This window comes from Chiloscyllium plagiosum, chromosome 42, assembly GCF_004010195.1.
Source record: "Chiloscyllium plagiosum isolate BGI_BamShark_2017 chromosome 42, ASM401019v2, whole genome shotgun sequence".
In the NCBI taxonomy this organism is placed as follows: Eukaryota; Metazoa; Chordata; class Chondrichthyes; order Orectolobiformes; family Hemiscylliidae; genus Chiloscyllium; species Chiloscyllium plagiosum.
The window spans coordinates 9,522,561-9,545,355 of record NC_057751.1 but is presented as its reverse complement, the minus strand read 5'-3'; the positions used below and the strand labels follow the sequence as shown (position 1 = coordinate 9,545,355).

General features: G+C 41.2%; 1 protein-coding gene and 1 long non-coding RNA gene across 4 annotated transcripts in view; one reads left to right on the top strand and one right to left on the bottom strand.

Annotated features, from left to right (window-relative positions):
• The window catches only part of LOC122543083 (cytosolic purine 5'-nucleotidase-like), a 126,646-nt gene that overhangs the window by 42,798 nt on the left and 61,053 nt on the right, over positions 1–22,795 (top strand). The window contains exon 2 of one of the 3 annotated variants that reach the window (XM_043681323.1): positions 18,817–19,100. The exons of the other annotated variants lie outside the window; for them this stretch is intronic. Coding sequence (XP_043537258.1) covers positions 19,078–19,100 — 23 coding nt within the window. The 5' untranslated portion in view covers positions 18,817–19,077. The remainder of the gene's footprint in view (positions 1–18,816; positions 19,101–22,795) is intronic. 3 annotated transcript variants of the gene reach the window in all.
• Positions 4,796–8,696, bottom strand: LOC122543086. The gene is made up of 3 exons (XR_006309916.1): positions 8,232–8,696; positions 7,823–7,985; positions 4,796–5,323 (listed from the first exon to the last, which is right to left on the bottom strand). It is a non-coding gene; the product is annotated as an uncharacterized LOC122543086 (long non-coding RNA).

Genomic DNA, 22,795 nt, shown 5'->3' with positions numbered 1-22,795 from the left:
CAAAGCAATTTGTGTGATGTTCAAATACATTGCTATTTAGCTCATAGTTTGTTTTATCATGCTGTTGTGAAGATGCTTGGGATGTTTAACAACTTTCAAGGGTGATCTACTAATATGATTTATGCTCATACTTCTATGAGATAATTTGCTCTTACAAAAATAATAAACTGCAATGAATGCACAGCAAATCATCAGTAGTGATAAAACAAAAAGCAGAGAATTAATTAGTGTTGTGATGAGTAACCAAAATCTTCCAGATGTGTTTCTTTATCACTTTAAGAACCTGTCCTTCCTCATTTTGATACCGGGTGGTTTGTTTGAATTTTCAACATATCCACTTTTTCTATCTTCTCTTTGAATTTTTTGTATGATTTTACATTAGACTGTGGATAACACTGAGGAGAAAGTGAGGTCTGCGGATGCTGGAGATCAGAGATGGAAATGTGTTGCTGGAAAAGTGCAGCAGGTCAGGCAGCATCTAGGGAACGGGAGAATCGACGTTTCGGGCATTAGCCCTTCTTCAGGAAGAAGGGCTAATGCCCGAAACGTCGATTCTCCCGTTCCCTAGATGCTGCCTGACCTGCTGCGCTTTTCCAGCAACACATTTCCATCTGTGGATAACACTGCAGTTTTGAGTTCACATCTCAAATAAGTGTGACAACTTAATGGCAGAAAGTCAACCAGGTAGTCTGCAGTACAGAATTGGAGTCATGTGTAGGTTTGACCAGAAATGGTAATGGTGACAAATATGTGTCTTTGTTTTTGACTGACCAAATTTAGATTCTGACTGCTTTTCAATCATCTTTTGCAACCCCATATTGGGAGAGTAACTGTCATGTCACAACAAAAAAAATCATCCTTGACTTTAATTTCAAGCTCCAAATATATTTTGTCTTTTTGAAATGCAATGATATACCAATTATTTTCACTTTAAAAAATGCACTACAAATCAATTTGTTGAACCAATTTTATGTTTCCAACCATTTCAAGGAGAAACTGAGCAGATAACCTCCTTCTGGTCTTGAGGCATTCTATTTGTACATTTTGTTTTTTAACAAGTCATTGCCAAGTTTTATTCGAAAGGAATGATACACAGTTACATTTTGAAAATGTCTGAATTGTGCTGTCAACAACTTTCAGAAGTAAATGTAGCTTCACAATATTAAAATAGGTTGATTTTTTTTCATACTGAGTGCTGCACAGACAGTGAGGTAACCTCGTGAAAAGAGCTAAAATTGAACAATCTTGCACTGATCAAACAATCCTGTAAACAACAGAAAATTGGGGTGGAAATGTAAGTCAAGTCTGGTGCTGGAAAAGCACAGCAGGTCAGACAGCATCCGAGGAGCAGGAGAGTCGACGTTTCATTGGAGTTTACAAGATTAAGGGGAGATCTAATAGAAACTTACAAGATAATACATGGCTTGGAGAGGGTGGACGCTCGGAAATTGTTTCCGTTAGGCGAGGACCCGTGGACACAGCCTTAGAATTAGAGGGGGTAAATTCAGAACAGAAGTGCGGAGACATTTCTTCAGCCAGAGAGTGGTGGGCCTGTGGAATTCATTGCCACAGAGTGCAGTGGAGGCTGGGACGCTAAATGTCTTCAAGGCAGAAATTGATAAATTCTTGATGTCACAAGGAATTAAGGGCAACGGGGAGAATGTGGGTAAGTGGAGTTGAAATGCCCATCAGCCATGATTGAATGGCGGAGAGGACTCGATGGGCCGAATGGCCTTACTTCAGCTCCTATGTCTTATGGTCTTATAAGCCTCATTCCTGATGATAGGCTTGTGGGTCTGGTGGGGGGGGGGTATATAATCCCCATTTGCATTCCTGCATTAGTACATCTGCTACTGAAACCCTTTTCCGTGACGTTATGACCCCTGAATTTAAATAATTCTGACTCACTCCAGGCAGGTCTCTGTTTTTTGTCTCTGAGCTTGAGGAAATTCAGAATTTTGCTGCCCAACTCAGATGCAGGAATGCGACAAACACAGTTGAAAGCAATGAGAAAAAACTAGTCATAGAAACAAAATATTGAAGATCATGATCCAAAGATTAAGGTTGCTGCAAAATGAAATGGAGTGCAAAGCTTCCTTAGAGCAGAAGAGAAAGACACGCATTTGCATCATGCTTTTAATGACAGGTCTTCCCAATGTACTTTACTTCCAATTAAGTACCATAGGAATATAGAGCAGAACATTTGCCCTTCACAGAAACATGCCCCTTTCTCTCCATCAAAATAAGGGTCTTGTATGGGAGCAGCAGATTGTTTGCCACTGTTATGTACAATCATTGGGACCATGGAGCAAACTTACCAGCTGTCAAGGAGCTTCACTTGACCTAGTATAAATGCAACAGAGTGGCTGGCAGTCAGGCATCCTGGAAGAACACGAGTAGAACTTTATATACTCTGAAATCTGACTGCAGTACTCTCTCTGGGAGAGTAAGAGCACATGCATATGAACATAGAGAAAGAGGCTGGTATATCAACGATGACCATACACAGTTACATTGAAGTCTAAGTCTGAAAAGAATCCTTGACTCAGCCTTCTCCTCAAACAACTTGTAAGGAAAGCAAACTCTGGATGTGCCATCCAATCACACATTAAGAGGTGGTGGTAGCAATGTGCCATACTGCCAAGAAAACCATGGAAGCAATGAAGAGCCAGAAAGATACCTAAGGTCATCTGGAGAAGAGGCAATTTCAAATAATCTTTTTCCAAAAAATCACCAGTGCAGCTTTGAGACCGATTAACAAACATTCGCAGAAACAAACATTCACAGATCTGAATTGCAGCTTTAAAGGACACTCTTGGAACATATTTTGAAGATAAAATACCAGAACATTGAGTCTTAAAAAGGCTTTTCAGTCTGTAGATGGAGAAATAAGGCTTACTTGAAAACAAAACACAGTGAGAGTAGAAAAGCCCATTGGCAGCTAAGGGGGAAAATACAGGCAAATTTTCAGACTTCAAAAGCAGATTCATGCACTTGAGGGAAAGGATATAAGACGTTTGTTTTTGCTGGATCAGAATCCTGGGATTCTTTCCTCAACAGCTTTGTGGGTCAGCTTACAGCAGATGGACTGCAGCAGTTCAAGAAGGCAGATTCCCACCATCTTCTCAAGGGTAACAAGGGACAGACAATAAATGCTGGCTTGCCAGCAATGCCCTTATCAGAAAAATGAATTTAAAAAAAACAGAGAAATTACTCTGAGCAACACAGTGATGACTGCTCACAGTCAGGTAATATTTAATTGACAAAATTGTTGAGAAAAATCAAAACTGCATATCAGATTCCCACAGTGAAGATTGTGAAATCTTAAGAAACTTGAAAGGCTTTAAATTTAGTATTCCAAGAACAAACTTTTTCACAACAATTATTCAGCAACAGCTGTGATCATAAGAACACAACAAAATTAATATGATACAAGGAGATCAAAATCGTAACATTGATAATACAAGTCAAGAAGTTTAAATGGATATCAACAAGGAAACAATGCAACAAAACCTGCCAAGAACAAAATTTTCACTGGAAATTTCCAGGCTACCAGACCTGTTTGATCGTTCAGAAAGTTAACAGATGTAGGAAGAAGCTCTATTCCTAAGATTTCAAACAACTTCAGCAGTGGAACTCAAATCAAGTGCAGAGCAAGCTCGCATCCTTATCAATAAAACAGAAATAACATCAAATTATGTGTAGCACATACAGCAAATAATGAGAAACACATTACTTTTGACAAATTCCTAACACCTTTTGGTTATTATTTTACTTCAAAAAAATTATGATGCTGTTGAGATTACACTTGAATTGCAGGAGCTAACTTTCAGGAGCGTCTATACAGAGCTTCATTAACAATCCATTGAATACTATCTGATCCATGCAGCACAGAAGTTTACTGCAAGAGCTCATCTGAGACTGAATTGCATCTTAGATCAATCAGTCACTGGACTAATCAAAAGAGCATCCAATTCAAGAACTAGAACAGTCCAAATACTATTGGACTCTGAGTCCAGGAACCTGTTGATGAAATATGATGCAGTAGAAGTTCCATTTAATGAAGAACATTCTGTAAAGAATTGTCTACGTAAAGCACAATAAACGATCTAATCAGACAGACTGTTTATCTAAGCAGTATAACGGATGTGCCAGCACCAATAAACATTCTTATACAATCTAATGTCGATGTAGTTGTAGAATTCCACATCAGTGAAGATAAAACTGCTTCGTCGTCAGCCAACAGTGTCCTCATTGTAGCTAAGGAGGTCTCTCGAAGGTGTTTTCAGGCTGAAGGATGTGCCAAGCAACAACTTCGATAGTTCCAAACATGTGCATTCATGCCTTGAGGCTGAACTTTGAAGAACAAGTCGACACTGCAAGGGAGCAAGCTTTTCATAAATGCAACACACATGCATTTCTTCCTCCGGGCTACTAACAATGGTATTCAACAACAACCGTGGTGTGACACATGTATAACAATGTGTAACAACATCACAGTTCCCAAAATCAAAGCACTTAAATCACGGCAACTTGCTTCACCAACATTCCTTGAATCTCTGATCGAAGAAATGCCAGCAGAGAACAAACAAAATCGCCAACTTGTCCTCCAGTCATTCTGTGCCTTGGAATAGACTTTCCTCTCCCTCATGTGACACAGAGGAATCAAATCCTTGAGCAAGACAGAAGAAATAAGAACAAAATGTACAGTCAATGCTATAAAAGAAGTTACAGAGGTAAGTAATTTGAGCATATATAACACTGATTTTTAGTGTTTATGATGAGGGGAAGAAAGCTTGAGTGTGACAGCAGTATAAGGGCTATGAACCCTGGAGCAACCTTGTGATAAGGTCACACAACTGCACATTACTCAGTATAAATACCACATAATTGGAAGCTTTAGAACATGTTGGAAGAATATCATGAAAACTTAATACATTTTGGAAACATTCTAAAGTGCCGTCTCAGGAAGAGAGCACATGGACATGAGTATACAATGAATGTAACTATATGACAGAGGTATGAGTACCATGCACTGTACAGTTTTATTATTATTTCTTCACAAGTAATAAATGTTGTTACTTTGAAGTCTAAACCTGAAAACATGTCTTGACTTTGCCTTCTCCTTGATCATTATGTAAAAATCCAGACTCACCACGTGGCATCAAACCACACAATAATAGAATCAATCGACAGGTTAATTTCCACATTAAGAGAAAATATGGAAAAACATTAACAGTACTCACTTTCATGTAAGGAATTGTTTTGTGGACCCGGCTGAATGATGGGCTGAATGTCCGCTGTGGTTGAAAACATTTAGCATCTAACAAATAAAAGCAAATGGAATTCAACAGGTTTGGCTTCAACAGCCTTGAAGAATTGTTGGTGCAATGTTCACAGGAAAAGAAATCGGACATGCTGGGAAAGTTCCCCTTGTTCTTTCAACTTGCTTTAAATGTAGCTGTTATGTAACTTTCCTGGAGATGACCAGCTTGTGCTCAGTAAAAATAACAACATTAACCCCTTTGGAACTGAAATATTATGTGGAATTTGATGATCATAAATTAGCAGATTTTCTGCACCATATTTCTTATGTACACCTTGAAATATTAAAGACAATGGGCATAATCTCCCCAGCTACTTAACAAATTGGGCATTGGCACCAAGGTTGAGGGAGTTACATGAGATGGGCAGGAGAAGAAGAAAATGTTACACTTTCTAATCAAGTATTGAATGATGAGATGAAGTTCTCATTCAAGATTGGTGAGCAGCCGAATTACAGGCATTCCCATAAATTAACATAGAACAGCACAGCATAGTACAGGTGCTTTGACCCTGGATGTTGTGCCAACCCTTTACTCTACTGTAAGATCAAACTAACCGACATATCCTTCATTTGCCTATCATCCCTGTGCCTATCCAAGAGTTGCTTAAATGCCCAGAATGTATCTGACTCAACTACCACTGTTGGCAGTGCGTTCCACGCACCCACCACTTTGCGTAAAGAACCAACCTCAGACATCTCCCCTAAACCTTCCTCCAATCACCTTAAAATTTTTGCCCTTTGTGAGAGTCATTTCTGCCCTGGAAAAAAGTCTTTGACGAATCATTCTATTGATGCCTCTCTCAAGTTCAGCTCTCTCAAGTTGCCCCTCACCACCTTCGCTCTAATGAGAAAACCTTTAGCTCCCACAACCTTTTGTCATTAGACATGTCCTTCTCCAGTCCAGGCAGCATCCTAGTAAATCTCCTCTGCACCTTCTAAAACTTTCACATCCTTCCCATAATGAGGTGACCAGAACTGAACACAATATTCCAAATAAGGTCTAACCAGGCCTCCACAGAACCGCAGCATAACTTCGTGGCTCTGATACTCAATCCCCCTACGAATGAAAGCCAGCACACCATACGCCTTTTTAACAATCCTATGAACCTGGGTGGCAACTTTGAAGTATCTATGGACATTGGACCCCAAGATCCCTCTGTTCCTCCACACTGCCAAGAATCCTGCCTTTAACCCTGTATTCTCATGATTAACTCATCTCACCTCATTAATGTAGTTTCCCATTCTTCCACGTGCTGAATAGAAACCAGATAGTGACAATTCCTAACACGAAAGTCAGATCTGGAAATTCCAGCTCATGGCTTCCTTCTCCAGCCTTCCGTCTTGGACCCCACATGAGAACCCTCCACCAATTTGCTTAGGGTTGTTAACCTGGGCTAATCAGGAAAGCTTTGGCTTACAAAAATAACCAAGAGAAGTGGGCACCACAGGGAGTGGGGTGTATTAGTTCCCCCCCAACTCTATTTTAATTTAATCCCTGCCCTCCTCTTCACCTTTTTGGTAATGCAGCATTGCCCTTTGATGAGAAGGGCACTGCTTGTCAATGGCCACTCTGGTGTTTTTGTTCTTCCTGGTGGTAAAAACTGAATAAAGACTCATGCCACTTGTTCTTTTTCACTGTGTCCTACACCTGCACACACACAACATGGGTGCTGGGGAAAATATAAGCACTACCGCTGTTAGGCGGTAGTGTGGGGAACATAGAAGAAGAAAAATTATACAATCAGGAGAAATATATCAATATAAAACCTGGAGGAAAAAACATCACCAGGAGATTTAGAATCGCCTCAGTTCAGGGGACTGATTCTGAGCTGGCTAGCCATAGCCAGTATACTATGCACAAGTAAATCAAGGCTGACTTGGTGACGGGATACCAGCCTCTGGGCAGTATTTTCACACCATGACATCCAGGTCCCCAAAAGCAAAGCAGGATGCCAACTGTTCTCTGTTCAGCATGTCCAGTCCAATTGACATAAACTGTGCAGAGCTTAAAAATATGTTGCTGGAAAAGTGCAGCAAGTCAGGCAGCATCAAAGGAGAAGGAGAATCGACGTTTCAGGCAGGCCAGTGCTTAACCAGGTAGACAGTTGGGCATTACAAATAGCACAGGTGCCAAAATTCCTGGGAGGTCCCAGCAGTGGGCCGTATATTTGCCTCTGGCAAGTGGGAGAATACAATGAAGACAGTGCAATAGATATGTGGTACATTGCGAATAAGGCTAGTTTGGGAATGTCTTGTGAGAAAGGTCGCTACAGCTTGTGGAGAGAAATACTCCAGGAAACTCACCAAAATTAACAATTAGTCAATTTCTGGCGTAAAATTCACCCCAAAGTAAATTAGTTCAGTTTTCCCTTCTGTATTTCACTAACTCCCTGGTTGGAGAGCCACTCCCAGATTCCTGCAAGCAGTGCCATTTATCAAGCCAGAAACAGCTGATTATTGGTAGCTGGGAACATTAACAATAAATTTTGTTGTGACCTTTTCTGTATGGTGTAGCTCAGGTCCTCTTGTGTTGTTCAAAGACGCAAAATGCTTTTACACAAAGTCCAAGTTCTCATTTGATTTTAATTTCAACCAACTGCACACCGTAAAACACATCCAGGTTCTGGCTTACGATTGCTTCATATACATTTGATTACTCCTTGGCAAACGTTAGACAAAGAAACAAAATGAACTGAATTGAAAGAAAGCAACCAGATGATAGGGCTCTGTAACCAACAAAAAATAAGAGCAGTAAATTAAAACAATGCACCCCAGCATTCCCTGCCTGCTGGCCTCATAAAGCTTCACGCGTGCCATTGAACACTGCATGCTCTCTCTCCAAAGACACCTGTGCATGCAATAATTGCAAAAGAGGTGCTATCATAATCACATAATTAGCTGTCACCTTTTTGTATCAATTCTCTACTGTTGTCCACTGACCAGCAGAAAGTGGTCAGACTAATGAGCAACATCTTCAATTACAAGGAACCAACAAGGTAAGCAGTGACAACACCACATTTTGACCAGAAATGTTTTCAGTGTGGAGTCCAGTCAAATATTTCATTTGAAGCAAATGTTCAGTGATAAGCTCTCGAGAGTTTCTTATCTCCGAGTTCTGTCTGTGCAATTTTTATATCAGTGTCACAAATGTGGTGCAACTATGTCACATTACTGGCAGTAGTTTTTCTGAAACATCAGGTTCAGATGCTGTATAGATTGAAAAATTAATTTTGAGTGAACTTTCACCCAGTTTACTGAACTGAATCATTTCAGATATACTGCAATGCTAATTTTTTTGTCATTTCTGACCCAATTATAAACATTAGTAGCTTGCATTATCACAATTCTACTAATGTTTTGCAGAAGTAGAGAAGGAAAATGAGCAAAACAGTCAATGATGGAGAAACTCAGGAGGTCTTACAGCACCTGTGGAGAGAGGAACAGAAGAGTCTGACTGAACTCACTGTTAACTCTATTTCTCTCTCGATAACTGCTGCCAGACCTGCTGAATGTCCCCAGCGTTCTCTGTGTTTGCAATTTTTGTGAAGATTTGTAGCTCACATTGTGATTCGTGTTGTAAGTTTGCTCGCTGGGCTGGAAGGTTTGTTCTCAGACTTTTGTCACCATGCTAGGTAACATCATTAGTGAGCCTCAGTTGAAGCGCTGGTATACTGTCGCGCTTTCTATTTATGTGTCGTGGTCTGTTTGGTGGGTGATATCACTTCCAGTTCTTTTTCTAAGAGGTTGGTAAATGGGGTCCAAATCAATGTGTTTGGACAAACCTACCAACACACTGAAATAGCTCTTGATGGATCTAAAGCACCTTGGACCAACAACCAGCAGAACGAACGTCATATACAAAATACCCTGCAAGGATTACCACAAACATTACATCAGACAAACTGGCAGGAAATTAGCCACCAAGATACGAGCACCAGCTAGCCACCAAAAGACGCAATCAACTATCATTCCTTACACACAGATAACAAGGGATACCAGTTCGACTGGGACATTACATCCATCCTGGGTCACAGAAATAGAAAGTGGGACAGTACCCCACCACTTCAACGGAGGCTCACTGATGATGTTACCTACCATGGTGATGAAATGTCCAAGAACAAATCTTGCAGCCAGCGAGCAAACTGACAAGCTGTTCTCTGTGTTTGTTCAGATTTTCCAGCATCCACAGTATTTGGCGCAAAATAAGCAGTTTATCACATTCCATACAGCCTGTGGGACCAAAGCGACAAGATAAAAATGCTTGGAATGCTGTGTGAATTAAAGTAGAAAGGAACACAAATTGATTAAAGGAAAAATGTTAAATATTGTACATTTCAGAATCTTTGCTGTCCAATTCAATGGTACTTGTGTAATCAGCATAGAAAGTGATAGAGTCAGATCGCATGGAATCAGACCCTTCAGCTCATCTTGTGCATGCTGACCAGATTTCCTAAACTAAACGAGTCACATTTGCCTGAGTTTGATTCATATCCCATCCGTCCAATGTCTTTACAATGATGTAGTTGTACCCATCTCTACCACTCCCTCCAGCAGCTTGTTCCATGTACGTATTATCTTCTGTGTGAAAAAGTTGCCCCTCATATCCCTTTTAAATAAAGCTGTGTCCTCTAGTTTGGACTCCCCCTACCCTGGGGGAAAGATCTTGGTTATTCACCTTATCTGTACCCTTCACGATTTTATAAATCTCTGTAAGGTCACCTCTCAACCTCCTATGCTTCAGGGGAAAAAAAAGTCCCAATCTATCCAGCCTCTCCTTATAACTAAGACCCTCCAGATCTAGTTACATTCTCGTCAATCTCTTTGGCACCCTTTCCAGTTTAATAACATTCTTTCCACAGCAGGGTGACCACAATTGTATGCAGTACTCCAAATATGGCTTTACCCCTGTGATGTTCACCATAACATAATGCCCCAGCTCCTGTACTCAGTGCTCTGACCAATAAAGGCAAGCATCCCAAATGCCTTCTTCACCACCCTGTCTACCTGTGATGCCACTTTTAAGTACCACGAAGTCTCTCTGTTCAAAATATGCCACAGGGTGCTTCCATAAACTGTATAAATCCTGCTCTGGTTTGTCTTACCAAAATGCAACACCTTGCATTTTTCTAAATAAAACTCCATCGACCATTCCTTGGCCCGCTGGCCTAGCTGATCAAGTTCTCATTGTACTCTGAGATAACTTTCTTCATTATTCATTATACCACCAATTTTGGTGTCATCTGCAAACTCATTAACCTTGTTTCCTAAATTCTCATCCAAATTGTACATATAAATGACAACCAACAGCAGACCCAGCACCAGTCCTTGTGGATCAATGCTGGTCACAGGCCTCCAGCCTGTACAACCCTCTACCACCACACTCTGTCTCCAATGTCAAGCCAATTTTGTATCCAAAACAAAAACAGAAATTGCTTAAAACGGCTCAGCAAATCTGGCAGCATCTAAGGAGACAAATCAGAGTTAATGTTTCAGGTTCAGAGACCTTCCTCAGAACTGATGATAGCTCAGAAAAAGTTGATTTATATGCAGAAGACAGGGTGAGGGAGGGAATAAAGAGTAAATCATAGGTGGAATAGAACCCAATGAGAGAGAAGCACAGTTGTACAGACAAAGAAATGGACAATAATCAGCTTAGGAGAATAAGTCGGTATTAGAGTCATAGAGATGTACAACATAAAAACAGATCTTTCAGTCCAACTCATCCAAACCAACCAGATATCCTAAATTAATCTAGTCCCATTTGCCAGCACTTGGCCCATATCCTTCTCAACTCTTCCTCTTCATATATCCATCCAGATGTCTTTTAAATGTTGTAATTCTACCAGCTTCCACCACTTCCTCTGGCAGCTCAATCCATACACACACCACCCTCTGTGTGAGAATGTTGCCCCAATGATCCCTTGTAAATCTTTCCCTTCTCACCCTAAACCTATGTCCTCTAATACTGGCCTCCTCCAACCCAGGGAAAAGACCTTGTCTATTTATCTTATCCATGCCCCTCATGATTTTATAAACCTCTATAAAGTCACCTTTCAGCCTTTGAAGCACCAGGGAAAACAGCCCCAGCTTATTCAGCCTCTCCCTCCAGCTCGAGCCCTCCAACCCTGGCAATAGCCTTGTAAACCTTTTAGCATACAGTTAGTGGCAAATGATGGGTGGTGTGTAGGTATTGGGGTAAGGACTGGGGAGAAGGTGCCTCAAGCCCTAAAATTGTTTAACTAAAATTGAATACCAAAGTATATGGAGTTCCCAAGCAGAAAATGAGGTGCTGTTCTTCTAGCTTGCACTGCGCTGCGCTGGAGCACTGCAGCAAGCCTGAGACAGGGATGTTGGCCATGGAACAAGTGGCAGGCAACTGGCAGCTCAGGGTCTTTTTTGTGGACAGAATGTAAGTATTCTGTGAAGCAGCCACCCAGTTTATGCTTCGTTTGCCCAACGTAGAGGAGAATTGAAAATTGTGGCGCTGGAAAAGCACAGCAACATCCGAGGAGCAGGAGTGTCGACATTTCAAGTATAAGCCCTTCATCCTGAAACACCGACTCCCCTGCTCTTTGGATGTTGCCTGACCCGCTGTGCTCTTCCACCACCATACTTTTTGATTCTGACTCTCCAGCATCTGCAATCCCCACATTTTCCCAATGTGGAGGAGACCTCACTGAGAGCAGTGAATATATTTGACGAGATTAAGTGAAGTGCAGGTAAAGTGCTGCTTCACCCGGAAGGCATATTTGGGCCCTTGGATACTGAGGAGGGAGGAAATAAGGAGAAAAGGTGTTAAACCTTCTGTGGTTGCAGTGGAAGGTGCCATGGGATTGTGTGGACATGTTGGGAGTGAAGGAGGAATGGACCAGGGTGTCCCAGAGGGAATGGTCCTTGCAAAAGGCTGACAGGGAAGGGAATATGTGTCTGTTGGAGGTATCCTGCTGGAAATGGCAGCTAATGATCCCCTGGATATGGATGCAAGTGGTATGGTAGAGTGACAACAAGGAGGACTTTATTGCTGCTGTGGGAAGGAAGAGAGAGGATATGGGCTGAAGTGCTGTAGCTAGGATGGACCCAGCTGAGGTCCCTGTCAACGATGGTGCTGGAGAATCCTCAGTTGAGGAAGAAGGTGGACATTTCAGAAGCTCCCTTGTTGAAGTTGGCATCATCAGATCAGATGCAATGGAAATATAAGACCTGGAATAATGGAATAGATTCTCCTCTACATTGGGCAAGCGTAGACTGGGTGACTGCTTCACAGAAGACCTCCATTCAATAGACAATAGGTGCAGGAGTAGGCCATTCTGCCCTTCGAGCCTGCACCACCATTCAATATGATCATGGCTGATCATCCTTAGTCAATATCCTGTTCCTGCCTTATCTCCATAACCCTTGACTCCACTATCCTAGACAGCACTATCCAACTCTTTCTTAAATGAATCCAGAGACTGGGCCTCCACTGCCCTCTGGGGCAGAGCATTCCACACAGCCACCACTCTCTGGGTGAAGAGGTTTCTCCTCATCTCTGTCCTAAATAGTCTACCCCAGAATGTCTTTCCTCAAATTTGGAGACCAGAACTGCACACAATACTCCAGGTGTGGTCTCACCAGGGCCCTGTACAGCTGCAGAAGAACCTCCTTGCTTCTATACTCAATCCCTCTTGTTATGAAGGCCAGCATGCTATTAGCCTTCTTCACTACCTGCTGTACCTGCATGCTTACCTTCATTGACTGTGTACAAGAACACCCAAATCTCTCTGTATTGCCCCTTTACCTAGATTGATTCCATTACTGCCCCTTTACCTAAATTGATTCTCTCCGCAAAAAAGACACTGAGCTTCCACTTGCCTGCCACTTCAACACACCACCTTGACTCCTGGCCAATACATCTGTCTCAGGAAGCAGGGCATGAGGATGTATAGTCAAGGTAACTGTATGAGTCAGGTGTTTTGCAGTGAATATTGGTGGCTATCCTATCCCCAAAAATGGAAACAGAGATGTTGTGGAAGTGAAAGAAGGAGTCAGAGATAAACCAGGTGAAGGTGAGAGCTGGGTGGAAATTGGAAGCGTAATTTATAAACTTTTCCAATTCCAGATGAGAGAGGGAAGCAGCAACAATGATATCATCGATATACCAGAGAAGGACTGGAACAAGCAATGTTCCACATACCCTACAAACAGACAGGTATATCTGGCGTCCATGCCACCCTCTGACCTGAAGAAAGTGAGTGGAGTTAAAAGAGAAGTTGTTTAGGGTGAGGACGAGCTTAGCCAGATGGAGGAAGGTGATGGTGGATGGGGATAGTTCAGGCCCTTTCTCCAGGAGGAAGTGGAGGACCCTGTGACCATCCTGATGGGGAATGGACATTTAAGGGGATTACACATCCATGGCAAAGAGGAGACAGCTGAGCCTGCAAACTGGAAATTCTGAAAGAGACGTAAAGCATCAATTTTGGAGCCAATTGGCTAGCTTTCTCCAGATCCCCTGTGATCTAACGTTATTTACTAGTTTACCATATGGAACCTTGTCAAAGGTCTTGCTAAAGTCCATGCAGACAATGTCTGTTGCTCTGACTTCATCTATATTCTTGGTCACATCCTTAAAAAAACCATTCAATTTAGCCAGGTATGATTTCCTACGCACAAAGCCATGCTGACTATCTCTAATCACTTCTTGCCTTTCCAAGTGTATGTAAATCCTGTCTCTCTCAATCCCCCCAACAAGTTATCCATCACGGATGTCAAACTCATTGGTCTGCAGTTCTTTGGCTTTTCTATGCAACCTTTCTGAAATAATGGCACATTAGCTACTCTCCAGTCTTCCAGCACCTCACCATAACTGTTGAAGTACAAATATATCTGCGAGAGGCCCCATAGTGTCTTCCCTAGTTTCTCACCATGTCCTGGTACACACTTGATAGATTTGTGTTGAAAGAAAATTGAGATTTGTGTCAGCTTTTTGATTGTGTTAATTTAGGCATGTTGTGAATATTGATGATATAACGAGTTTTAAGAGAGAGCTTGAGTCATTTATTTGACACAACTAACACCTCGTGAAAAATTTCCACTTGCAGGATCTGTGCTACATTTCCTCATTCTGCTGCCTGACAGCAACAGTATGTTTACGGTTTGTTTTTTCTATGACAATATGCATAACAAAATTCATAAGAAATGGACCGTTCCTATTTCATTCAGAGTCTCCAGATTTTCAATTATTTCCTTTTCCTTTTCGACCTCTTAATGGGCACCCACAATTGCAATCTGTAAATTACACAATCAGTTTGCTCCTGAATAACCTGGCCTGATAAACAGAGAGGAAATGAAGGTGAGGTGACTGTGCCTTGTTGATTAGCAAGAACTTTCCTTCTCACTCATATTGCCTGAAGAAACTGCCATACTTCCCCAATCACATTGTCTGTCTCACACATATTCTCAATTAGAAAAGGATATGCATGGATGTCTATAGATCCATGATAATTGTTGTTTCCAACTGTACATTTCAGCATCTGTATTATAAGTACACTGTGCATATTGCATTGGGGGTGCAGTTTGAGCATTGAGCAGAGAATTTTGACTGATGATCACAGAGCTGCCTCTGACTCCCTGTTTGGCCCAAGTGAATCTCCATGTTGACAGAAAAGCCTGGAGAAATACTTCACTGATATATATTGAAGACTTTGTATTTCAAATGTGATTGACAGATTAAATTGTGATTCCTATTTGTTTGGAGACAATTGTCAATAAGTAAGTGATGAATTAGTCACACTTTGTACAGTGTGATAGAATTATAGAATCTCTACAGAGTGGAAGCAGCCATTTGGCCAAATGAGTCCACACCAAGGCGTATCCCACTCTACCCTATCCCAAAAACCCTGCATTTTCCATGAGTAATCTACCCAGCGTACACATCCTTGGACACTACAGGATAATTTAGCATGGCCAATCCATCAAACCTGCACATCTTTGAACTGTGGGAGGAAACCAGAACACCTGTTTCAGAAGAGATTTACCAGGATGTTGCAAGGAATATAGAATTTGAGCTATAAGGAAAGGTTAGATAGGCTGGGACCTTTTTCACTGGAGTTATAGGAGGTTGAGAAGTGACCTCAGAGAGGTTTATAAAATAACAAAGGGTGTAGTTAAGGTGAATGGAGGGTGTCTTTTCCCTACAGTGGGATTTCAAGGCTCGGCGGCATATTTTAAGCTGAGAGGAGAAAGATTTTAAAAAAGATACGAGACAATTTTTTGGAGATTGGAATCAAATCCGGATATCTGGTACTGTGAGGCAGCAGTGCTAACCAATAGCTATTAAATCCATGTATAAGGTGTTCAGCACAAATATTTTTCACATAATGACTCCCTATAAAGAAATATATGGTCAGTGAGTCATTGTACTGAATGAACTTAAACTTTTGAGTCAATCCTGATGGAGAAGAAAATATGTTTGTGATCTTTAATTTATGGAAAATAAGTACTCTCACACAATCAGTTGGAATCTGGTCATACTGCCTCGCAGTCTTGATTATGAATAACAACATTTATTTGTAGAAGACAAGAAGTCAAGTAATTCACGTTTTCTTTTCAGCCTGCTCTGCCATTCAATAACATAATGAACAATCCTCCACCTCAATTCTCTCTTCCCACCTATCTCAGACCATGATATGTTTAAATATATCATAATATGATTGAAAGTTCTATTAAGTTGCAGGAAGATGAGTCCAAAACTAATATTTTAAAGTTAAGTCAGGCAATTATGAGAGTGTGAAAGCTAAAGTGAACCGACAAATTTGGTTAAGGACGCTTAAGTACAGGTACTTCGCCAATATTTGAGAATACAGAGGAGGATACATTCCAACTTGTTTACCAACTTTTTTACAAGGAAAAATTCCAAGAGAGGACAAAGTGATGTCCGAAAAATATTAAGGACTGTATTGATTTGTTAGAAAAATCATATAATTGAGCAAACGTGGGTGAGTAGATGATAGTTAGAAGATCAGACAAAATCAGACAATTTAGTCCAGAATGACTAAAAACATAATAAGGAGCAAGAGAGAATACTAGCTAGTTTTTAAAAATAGTCTGTAGAGATATTTTAGAAAGAAATGAGTTCACAAAGTGAGGATTCATTTGACACAGAAAGTGAGCATGGTGGTTTAATAATGGAAAATAAGGAGATGTCAGCTGAAGTGAACGGGTATTTTGCATTAGTTTTCATTGTACAGAATGCAAGTAACATCACCGAAATAAAAGTAAATAAGGAAATGAAGATGGAAGTTGGGGTGGTTTTGTGTCACTTATATAGGGGGTTGGTGAGATCACATCTGAGTACTTCGTTCAGTCTTGGTCTCCTGACTTAAGGAGGATATAACTGCATGGAAAGGAATGCACAGAAGGTTTACCAGATAAATAACTGGAATGGGAGGTTGTCTCATTATTAGAGGTTTGACAGGCAGGCTTCTATCTCATGAAATTCAGCAGAGCAAGAGGTGACTTGAATTTCCTGAATGGTTGTGAAAATGTTCAGATGGAAAGAATGTTTCTTTCTGAGAAGAATCTAGAACCAGTGGTCACTGTTTCAAAATAAGGAGTCACCCATTTAAGACAGAGATGATAAAAAATTTCTTCTCAGAGGACTGAGAGTCTTTGAAATTTGCTTTTTCAAATGTTTTTTGACAAAGTCTTTGAACATTTTAAAGTGGAAACAAACATTTGACAAGCAAACAGGGGCAATGTGGAATGTTGAGTTACAGGTAGTGCCCAGATTATGAACGAATTCTGTTTCTGAGTATGTTCTTAAGTCAGTTTATACACAAGTCAGAACACAACACAGAAAAATATAAAATATCCATTCATAAGTATGATCAAATGTTCACATGTCAGATCCTTAAAATGAGTAGTAATATAGGATCCTAGTTGTACATGTGAGCATTCGTAAATCAGCGACCATCTGATTTTATTGAACAGGTTCAAGGCGCCCATGGTTCCTGTTTCTAATCCCTCTGTTAGTATCTAACCTTATTCCCTTAAAATCTGTCAATGTTGACATCCTTAGTCCTCTAGTCAAGATAATTCTTAAGATTTCGAACCCTCATGGTGAAGAAATTTGTCCCTGCATCAGACCTGAGTATCTGACATTAGTTTTAGGCTATAAAGCCAGAGAAACATACTTTCAGCATCTACCCTGCCAAGTACTCTCAGACATTTTCATATTTGTCTGAAAATACTTCCCATTCTTCTGAACTTCAGAACAAATGGGCCCATTCTCTTCTATCTGTTATGAAAACCAACTGCTCTTGTACACTTATAACAGAGTTGATCCACTTGGTGGCAGCAGATCACACAAACATCTGAAAAGATGGACAAATAATTGGAAATCAACAATTGAATTGAATTAGCTTTATTGTCACATGTACTAAAAGGACTACAGTGAAAAAAGTCTTTCAAGACGCCAGTTACAGTGCCATCTTAACTACAAGGTACAGATTCTTCAGTACTTTTGTCATTTACATAATAGATTTGGATACGAGCATAAGAGGTACGGTTAGTAAGTTTGCAGATAAATGTGAGGTGCTGCATTTTGGGAAAGCAAATCTTAGCAGGACTTATACACTTAATGGTAAGGTCCTAGGGAGTGTTGCTGAACAAAGAGATCTTGGAGTGCAGGTTCATAGCTCCTTGAAAGTGGAGTCGCAGGTGGATAGGATAGTGAAGAAGGCATTTGGTATGCCTTCCTTTATTGGTCAGAGTACTGAGTTATAGGAGTTGGGAGGTCATGTTGCGGCTGTACAGGACATTGGTTAGGCCACTGTTGGAATATTGCGTGCAATTCTGGTCTCCTTCCTATCGGAAAGATGTTGTGAAACTTGAAAGGGTTCAGAAAAGATTTACAAGGATGTTGCCAGGGTTGGAGGATTTGAGCTATAGGGAGAGGCTGAACAGGCTGGGTCTGTTTTCTCTGGAGCGTCGGAGGCTGAGGGGTAACCTTATAGAGGTTTACAAAATTATGAGGGGCATGGATAGGATAAATAGACAAAGTCTTTTCCCTGGGATCGGGGAGTCCAGAACTAGAGGGTATAGGTTTAGGGTGAGAGGGGAAAGATATAAAAGAGACCTAAGGGGCAACCTTTTCACACAGAGGGTGGTGCGTATATGGAATGAGCTGCCAGAGGATGTGGTGGAGGCTGATACAATTGCAACATTTAAGAGGCATTTGGATGGGTATATGAATAGGAAGGGTTTGGAGGGATATGGGCCGGGTGCTGGCAGGTGGGACTAGATTGGGTTGGGATATCTGGTCGGCGTGGACAGGTTGGACCGAAGGGTCTGTTTCCATGCTGTACATCTCTATGACTCTACAAGTTCTTAAGGGAAAAAATTAGAAAATAAAATTAGAAAAATAAAAAAATGAAGTCCGGCATTACAGATCATAGGAATAAATTACTAAAATAGAGAAATAAAAAGTTAACATAACAGTCTTTCCAACCCAGATCACCCTGGCTCCTTTCCTCTGTGTATGTGCCAAGCCTTGAAGACTGGTAGTCCGTGCTGAGGCCACACCAGACTGAAAAACTACCACAGGCTGCCAACAGATCGCCACCAGGCCAGGAGACCACCATGATGGGTTGCCAAAAGACTGCCATGGCTGGCCAGGGAGATTGTCATGCTGGGGCTGAGACTGCCATGCCAAGCTGAGAGGTAGCCACACTGGGCCAAGAAGAAGCCACAATGGGCCATGAGGAAGCCATACTATGCTGAGAGGACACCTCACCAGGTCAGCACTGAGGCTGAGAGTGCAAGCCCACTTGGGTTGCGGAAATTGGAAAACACAGATTTCAGATATGAAAGTGCTGTTCATGAGAATTTGCTTGTGTCACTGTGCATGTGTATGACTGCAGCTGCTTGACTTACTTTTGTTATTAACAAAAGACTTTATTCAGAATAACTTGGAAAAGGACACGGAGAAGTGGTGGATGTGGTGTATTTGGATTTTCAGAAGTCTTTCAGCAAAGTGCTGAACAAAAGGCTGTTCCACAAGATAAAGGTGCATCACATTACGGGTAATATATGTGCATGGATAGAGGATTGGTCAACTATCAGAAAGCAAACAGTGGGGTTAAATGAATGGTTTTCTGGTTGGAGATCAGTGACTCATGATGTGCCTCAGGAATCAGTATTGGGACTGCAATTGTTTACAATTTGCATTGATGATTTGGGGTTGGAGATCATATGTAATGTGTCAAAGTTTGCAGATGACACTCAGATGAGTGGAAGAGCCTGTTTGTAGAGGGATATAGATAGGTTAAGTTAGTGGGCAAGGGTCTGGCAGATGGAGTACAATGTTGGTAAATGTGAGATAATTCATTTTGGTAGGAATAACAGCAAAATGGACTATTATTTAAACGGTGAAAAGTTGCAGCATGCTGCTGTTCAGAGGGACCTGGGTGTCCTTATGCATGAATTACAAAATGTTGATTTGCAACTGCAGCCAGAAATTAAGAAGGCAAATAGAATATTGTCCTTCATTGCAAGAGGCATAGAGTTTTAAAACAGGGAAGTTATATTGCAATTGTGTAGCAAACTGATGAGGCCACACCTGGAATACTGTTTGCAGTTTTGGTCTCCAGTGAAGCATTTCAGGCGACCTCGTTGAATGTTTTTAAGGCAAAAGTAGAATTTTGAACAGTAAAGGAATTAAATGTTATGGTGAGCGGATGGGTAAGTGGAGCTTACAATCAGCCATGATCTTGTTGAATGGCCTGAGCCTGCTCCTATTTCTTGAGTTCGTGTCCTTATGACATAAAAGGTCAAATTTTATCAGTTGAAGCGCTGTCCAGTTCAGTTTCTTTCTCATACAGTATGTGTCAATTTAAGGTGTCACATTACACTTTCAGTTACATATCATATATTAAATATACATTGACATTTCACATCAAACATTCTCTGGTGGAAAGAGCCTGATGTACCTGCACTGCTTCCCAAACTTCTGCAATATTGGAGTGAAATTTCACTCTCTGTGCATCTATGAAGTGGACAAACTGTCTGTCTGAATTATATTACTTATTTAATTCATCTTTACACCTGAGTGCCATTGTCAGCCTAAAGTGGCTACCAAAAAATCAACTCTACTTCATTGACCTGGATGTATCAGATCCTCTCATGTGTAAATACTTGTACAAAATAGAGGCAATTGTACAAAGTCTCAGCAATTTTATTTGCTTTTCACTCATTCAGAACAGGAAGAATTAATTTCATTCTTAGAGTCTTAGTACAGCCCTGCAGGAGTCTTTTCACCCCAAATGAGCGTGGACTACTTCTTTCAGAAACCAATCCAGTTCATTCTACTCCCCTCACCTCAACACCTCTTTTCACAAAACCCTGCAGTCCTTCTCTCCCTATTACTCAGAAGGGAATTGTTGAATCTGCATTCACCAAACTATCACTGAGGTTATTTCTTTTATTTGACTCCTCAGCCTCTCCCAACTTGTCTCTATCTTAACACGCAATCATTTTGTCATTCTCTATTTGCCTTCCCTGTCTCACGGTCTCCATCTCTTGTAGTCTGAAACTGTCTGCATTTAAACTGCAGTTTGTATTTTCAGGTCAGACTCAGAAAGCACAACGTCATTGAGCAAGGTCACTGCATCAGTGCCGCAGTTCATCTGCAGAATTAAAGATTTTCCAGAAAAGGACACTGAGAAAGAAGGAAGAACTGGACAGACACATATGCAGTGTTTTGCAACAATTACATGGTTAAAAGGATTTTGAAATCCCAGCCACGCTAAATTCTCTAACCTGTACCCAATGTTGCCCAAATACTGTTTTTATAATTGCTGCTCTGCATTTATTACTTAGAACATAGAACTGTTCAGCATAGGAAGGGGCCCTTCTGCCCACAGTGTTGTGCCGCACATGATGCCAAATTAAGCAAATCCCTTCTGCCTGCCCTTGGTCCATATCCCTCCATTCCTTGCCCTGATTGTATCTGCCTCCGCAATGACCCTGGCAGCGCAGTTCAGAATCCTACCACTCTCTTTGTAAAAAACTTGCACGTCACATCTCCTTTGAACTTTCTCCCTCTTATCTTAAATGTATGCCTCCTCGTATTAGATATTTCAACTTCATCAACCCTATCTATGCATTTCATAATTTTATACACTTCTGTCAAGTCTCCCCTTAGCCTCCACTGATCCAGAGAAAACAACCCAAGATTTTCTATCCTCTCCTTACAGCCCAAACCCTCGAATCTAGACAGCATCCTGGTTGAAGTAACTGCACAAAGGCCAGGTCCCATCACAAAGTCAGTCTTTATTTACTTGTGCACTGGCAGTAGCCAGCCAGCTCAGAGTCAGTCCTCAACTGAGGAAATTCTAAATCTCCTGGTTATGTTTTTTTTTCTCCTGAATATATTGGTCAGCCAAGGCTTTCCTGATTGGCCCAGGTTAACAACTCCAATTATGATTTCGCAGAAAACAAGATCCAGCTGGTCCCAATCAGTACAGTGGTAAACCTCTTCTGCATCTTCTCCAAAACCTCCACATCCTTTCTGTAATGTGGCAACCAGAATTAAATGAAATATTAACTGTGGCCTAACCAAAGTTTTATAAAGCTGCAACATGACGTCCTGACTCTTGTATTCAATTCCCAATCAATAAAGGCAAGCATGCTATATGCCTTATTTACCACCTTATCTACTTGCGTGGCCACTTTCAGGGAACTTGAACCTCAATATCTTTCTGTACCTCAATGCTGTTCAGGATCCTGCCATGAACTGTATACTTTTCCAGCACCTCACACTTACCCAGATTAAACCCTCTGCCATTTCTCCACCCATATTTGCAACTGATCCATATCCTCCTGTATCCTTTGACATTATCCACAACTCCATCGATCATTGTATTTTCTGCAAGCTTACTAACCCACCCATGTACATTTTCATCCAGGTCATTTCTATATGTTACGAACAGCAGAGGTTCTCGTATGGATCCCTGCAGAACACCACTACTTACAGACCTCCTGGCAGAAAAACACCTTTCCACCACGACCCTCTGCCTTCTATGGGCAAGCCAATTCTGCTTTCACACAGCCAAATCACTGTGGATCCCATGCATCTTTTGGTTCCAGATATCATTTTATGTTATTTAAAACATATATTTTGCACTTTTAAAAAATTCATTCAGTGAATGTGGGTTCCCTGACTGGGTCAGCATTTCTTGCCCATCCCCAGTTGCTCTTGGGAAGGTGGTGATGAGCTGTCATCTTGAACCACTGCAGTCCAGTGTCTAGGGGTGGGAGTTCCAGGATTTTGATCCAGTGACACTGAAGGAACAGTGGTATGATGAGTGGCTTGGAGAGGAACTTGCAGATGGTGGTATTCCCATATATTTGCAGCTCTTATTCTTCCAGTTAGTAGTGGTTCTGAGTTTGCAAGGTGTTGTCTAAAAAGCCTTGGTGGATTTCTGTACTGCA